The sequence below is a fragment of the Anopheles darlingi genome, chromosome 2 (genome assembly GCF_943734745.1).
Source record: "Anopheles darlingi chromosome 2, idAnoDarlMG_H_01, whole genome shotgun sequence".
Classification (NCBI taxonomy): Eukaryota; Metazoa; Arthropoda; class Insecta; order Diptera; family Culicidae; genus Anopheles; species Anopheles darlingi.
The window spans coordinates 90,229,402-90,234,401 of record NC_064874.1 but is presented as its reverse complement, the minus strand read 5'-3'; the positions used below and the strand labels follow the sequence as shown (position 1 = coordinate 90,234,401).

Genomic DNA, 5,000 nt, shown 5'->3' with positions numbered 1-5,000 from the left:
TTTGATTTTGCAAAACCGTATCCGAGGGAGAAAGAGTGGTTCATTTGTTACAAATGCCACACGCCACAGCACAGCAATCAGCGTAAATTCGTGGATTAAAATTGTTTAAAAAAGAAAGAGAAGAAAAAAAGAAAAAAAAACAGATTTTAGTTAAACACCTTAATGGGTGTCGTAACAACGCGACAGATTGCTGATGCTGCCATCGAGCATCGATAGCAACAGCCAGGCAATCATCAGACAACAAACTAATACAACTAATGGGTCAACGACAATGATGAATAGCTACTTTATCAAAGTGTAAGAACGGTGAGACATATTATTCACAAACGACTAATAAACCGGATGAATTCCATCGCGTTATCTACGCAGTGTGCGCTGCAGGAGATGATGCAGTGAGGCGATCATGAAGAAGCTAGCGTTTTAAGAAGGATAAACATTTCCTTCCTTTTGTGGAAACGATTCACTTTCTAATTTAAAGAGAATATCAATGTAAAAAGCAACATTAAAAGCGTAATAGCACTACAAACAAATGGGTAAAAGCATGAACGAAATACGAAAAAGCATAAACCATGACCATAAAGCGTTGAAAAGCGCGTTGAGAAACTGAAGAATCATCAAGGTAGGCAATGGCTTGGAAAACACTTCTCGAAGAAAAAATGTGAAACAGCTTCATGCACAACACACTGCCTCTATTCAAACGGATCAGAAAATGAAAGAAAAAAGTGGAAACAGTGTACAACAAACAAGAATATCTGCAACAGGATTGAACAGGAACAACAGGAGGAGAACTGAAACGGTGAAGCAGCTAGAAATGATCGCAGATTGATAGGAACCTCCTTCTTCCGAGATGTCCGCCGGCTCCGAGCCGCCAATCGCGGCGACAGCCGCTGCAACGGCCGCAACAACGGCAGCCATCGAGTGTTCCTCCTTCTCCGATAGCTCATCTTCATCCTTCTGTTTGTAGTCCTGACGGCGGTGACGATCCTCTTCCTCCTCCTCGGCGCAACAGCAACCGGTTGTTCCATCATCCGCTCGCCGCTCGCATTCGTCACCACTAGCAGAGCAGCAACAGCACCGATCCGTCCCAAAGTCGAGCACATCCGGTAGACTAAAATTTCGCTTCATGCGTGCCTTCGTCTGGTGCCAGCTTTTCTCATTTTCCAACTCTTCCTGGGCATCCTTGGCCAAACGATCAAAGTTCTGCGTCAAGCTCTTCACGTAGCCCTTCTGTCGAGGATCACACTCGAACGGGCGCATGCGGTATTCCTTGGCATGTCGTTCCTGTTCCAGCTTGCGTTCCTCCAGTTCGACCAGCTTGTTGATGATGTCGATCTTCTTTTCGATATCGAGGAACCTACTGTACTCCCCGGTCGCTAGCAGTCCACAACCGATCAGCTTTTCCAGCTCGGTGGCGCTGGCAGCGGCCACAGCTGGTCTTTTCTTCCGAGGTGATTCTACCGCTTCCTCTGCAACGTCATCACCCTCCTCCTCCTCCTCGTCATTGTCTTTTCCCTCTTCCGCGCGCTCAGCGTGCGGTGGATCCTCACAAGGATTTAATTCTAGATCCAGGGCATCAACACCAACTTCGGGAGGTTCCGTTACGCCATCATCGGGCATGTCGAGAGAATCGAGAGAGTTTTCCTTTCGGGCCGCTGTACTGCTGCTGTTGCTGCTGCGATGCTTCGATAGCAGTTCCAGACTATCCATGTTATCATCCTCACTGACACCCTTCTCGGCGACGTACACCTCGAAGGATTTCTCCTCTCCAAACTCTCCGACTCGACGACGCTCGATCGTGGATGATGCACAACCGGCGGAGGTCGTCATTAGATCTCGATTAACGAAATCGCGCAGCTTCGCTCCGTCTTCCATCAATCCTCCCGACAGCTGGCCAATGATCGTGTTAAACTTTTCCTTCGATCGCACCCTACCCCGTCCCTTCATGCTAGCCGATCGACGGTGCGCCACCGGAGGCTTATGCGGCACATAATCCATCTCCAGGGTACCACCGAGCTGGTAGCGACCATTCGATGCCGCCTGCTGCGCCCGTTGCTGTTCCTGCTCGAAGCGTTGCAGGTTTTGTTCGAACTTTTTCGAGTTCCGCGCCAACCGTCGGCCTCCCATTTCGATTTCAAAGCTGCACGATTTCTTCATCACATAGATCGAGGATTCGGCGCCAAAGATGTCGGAACGGGTGATCTGGGCATTGGTAGCATTCACCGTTTTGCGAACAAACAGCTCACCGCCACCAGCACCACTAGCAACAGCACCATCGTTACAGTTGTACAGAGGATTCGAGTTCTGTTGCTTCCGTTGGTTGGCAAAATCCTTGCTTAGACTTTTGACCATGGCGCCACCATACTGGGCAGCTTTGGAGGTAAGAGAGGGAATAAAATCCTCCTCAAACGATTCCACATCATCAACAGCGATTACCGCGGAACTCGCAAGTTCTTCACGCCCCGAGGACAACGGTGCTGATGGAGGTACCACCAGAGGCGGTGCTATTGACATCATACTTGGCAAATGGAACCGCGGATAGCTAATGGAAGACGGCATCCCGGGTGCACCCTGACGACGACCATGCTGCGGAGAGCGTGCTTCTGTTATGCTGTCCATCTCATAGCCGACATTATCAGCGGCAGCCGCAGCTGTTTGGAAGAAGTTACTCTGCATATAGTAATCGAACCCAGAACCGGCATTAGGACTAGAGCCGTACGATTTCGAGGTACAACCAACGGTGCCAGCACTCTCCATGAGCTGACGATATTCGTAATTAGTCGAACGTCCTACCGGAAGTCCGACGTGATCACGCCGCAACCGTCCAAAGAGCACCTCTAATGGAGCACTCTTACACTCGGATTCATCGGAAAGGATGCTCTCCATGCTGTTGCAGAAGCTTACGCCACCGCCGCTACCATACTCATCCGAAAGCAGACTTTCTTGGCTTTTGCGCGTCGGATATTGCTGACCGAGGAAGAAGCTTGCACTGGAGTGACGCTGCGTCTCTAGGAACCGATTCTCGGCCTGCCGTATCGCCTCATCGTCATCCAGGATGTCCGAGAGAGATACGTTACGGTAGGGAGCCACCGAGAGGGGCACCGGTTGATCGTAGATGAAGTAATCCGATACCGATCGTTTTGGCAGTGGAGGTTTTGGTGGTTTGTGTTTGGCACAGACTGTTCGCTTCTTTGGCATCTTCTGATCCCCCAGATCTAGATCGAGGCTGCAGTCCTCGAGCGAGTCAGAACTGAAGTTTGGTTCATCCTCCGACAGGAAACCGTGCTCGTGACGTTCCTTTCCGGACGAGAGTAGCGGTGGTTGCTCTGGCTCATTATTCGTTTCCTTCTTCGACTCCTTCGTGTCCTTCTTCTTGGTGGTCTCCGGATGTATATCGTCCAGATCGCCATACTTGCTCGTTATCTCGCGTATCATTTTCTCCGTATCCGAGTGGATCATACTGAGAATCGTTTTCGCATCCTCGTAGTACATCGAGTGCCGTGTCTGGCGGCTACCTCGTTCGTGCGATGGATTGTGTGATGATTCGTCGTGATTCGAGGGACTCGACCATTCCTGTTCCTCGTGCACCGGAGAAACTGGACAGGATTTGTAGTTTTTCAAAATTCCCGGATGTTTGCGAAGCTTATCGGCCGGAACGGGCGGAAGAACGGAAAGAGCTAGTTTGTCCGGTCGAACCGCCATCGGCTGATCGTAGATACCGACGTCCCGGGGGTACGGTGGCAGTTCCTGCTGTATCTGGTTCATGAGTAGACAGTTCTGAGCCAATCTAGAGCGCGATGCCGCGCTGTGCAGGAAATTTGAGGCAGATAGCGACTGTGGGTTTCCGGTAGGATTCCCTGAGGAATAAGGACTAGCAGGATCGAACTCTGAACTCCCCCCGGTATCACCAAAAAGTGCACAATCGAATTACAACGGAGAGTAGAGAAAACCACAAAACAAACCAGCAAAATTTACCGTATTTTTCATGTATTTCAATGTGGAACGAGCAAACGAGAGATCGAGAGCGGCATGAAAGAGAAAAGAGTTTGGAGTTTTCTTTGAGCAACTATTCCTGTAGTAGCTTCCACAAGATCTACAGTGGAAAAGTAGGAATATCTTGTGATACGAAATTAACAGAAAACGAGGGAATCAGGAGAAAGGAGATCAGGAAACGCCTACAGTGAAGTCTTGCAGTTTCGGTAGTTACGGCCAACGTTAAACCCTGCCCCTAGAGCTCGTTAGTAGCAGTAGCGCAGTGATGGCAGATGTGGTAAAAGAGGTGTTATTGTAACGGATTCTCTAGTTCTTGTTCAAGCCCTTTAACATTCTAGCGTGGTTAAAAACGTACAAGACGAAAGCCTTCAAGCTACCAGCCTTCATGGAGTATGCTAGTGATCTCGTAGAGTTAAAGAAAACTTGTATCGCTGCTTTTGTGTAAGTGATGGGCCAAACTTAAATACCAAACGACGTGTCTGTGGCATGAAAGCACTCGGTGAATACCACACAGAACACAATAACTTGCTACACTTCAGCTGGGCATGTTTCTTGTTTGGTTGGATTTGATGGGTGTGAGAGATTAGTTTCGAAAGTAAATGAAAACCCAAATGTTCAATCAAAATGGATGAAGCTGGATGAATAAAAAAAAAAGTCGAAACAGCATGGGGACTGACTTACCTATCCGTTGCATACGTCCTGCAGGACTGGCGCCTGCCATGTTCATCGAGTGACTTAAGTCCGATATGCTTTGACTAGCGCGTAATCCAGATCGATAACCGACCTAATGAAAGGGATGCAGAAAAAAATGATGTTTAAAAGGAAAGAAGAAAGACTTGCTCGAGTGAGTTGCATTAGTGCTAATTTGTCGTTCAATAGACATACTTAAAGGCATTAAAAGGATATTATTTGCAGCTGAAAATGGTTAAGGCATAGCAATTAGAGCAACCATAGGATGGTAACCAAGGAAGTTGCCAAGGTGGTAAAGGCTCCGGCATTTCATGATTGTA

General features: G+C 48.5%; 1 protein-coding gene across 1 annotated transcript in view; it reads right to left on the bottom strand.

Annotated features, from left to right (window-relative positions):
* LOC125952109 (uncharacterized) overlaps positions 1-5,000 on the bottom strand; it is an 87,607-nt gene that overhangs the window by 5,249 nt on the left and 77,358 nt on the right. The window contains exons 9-10 of the mRNA XM_049681384.1: positions 4,668-4,774; positions 900-3,868 (exon numbers count right to left, since the gene is read on the bottom strand). Coding sequence (XP_049537341.1) covers positions 900-3,868; positions 4,668-4,774 — 3,076 coding nt within the window. The remainder of the gene's footprint in view (positions 1-899; positions 3,869-4,667; positions 4,775-5,000) is intronic.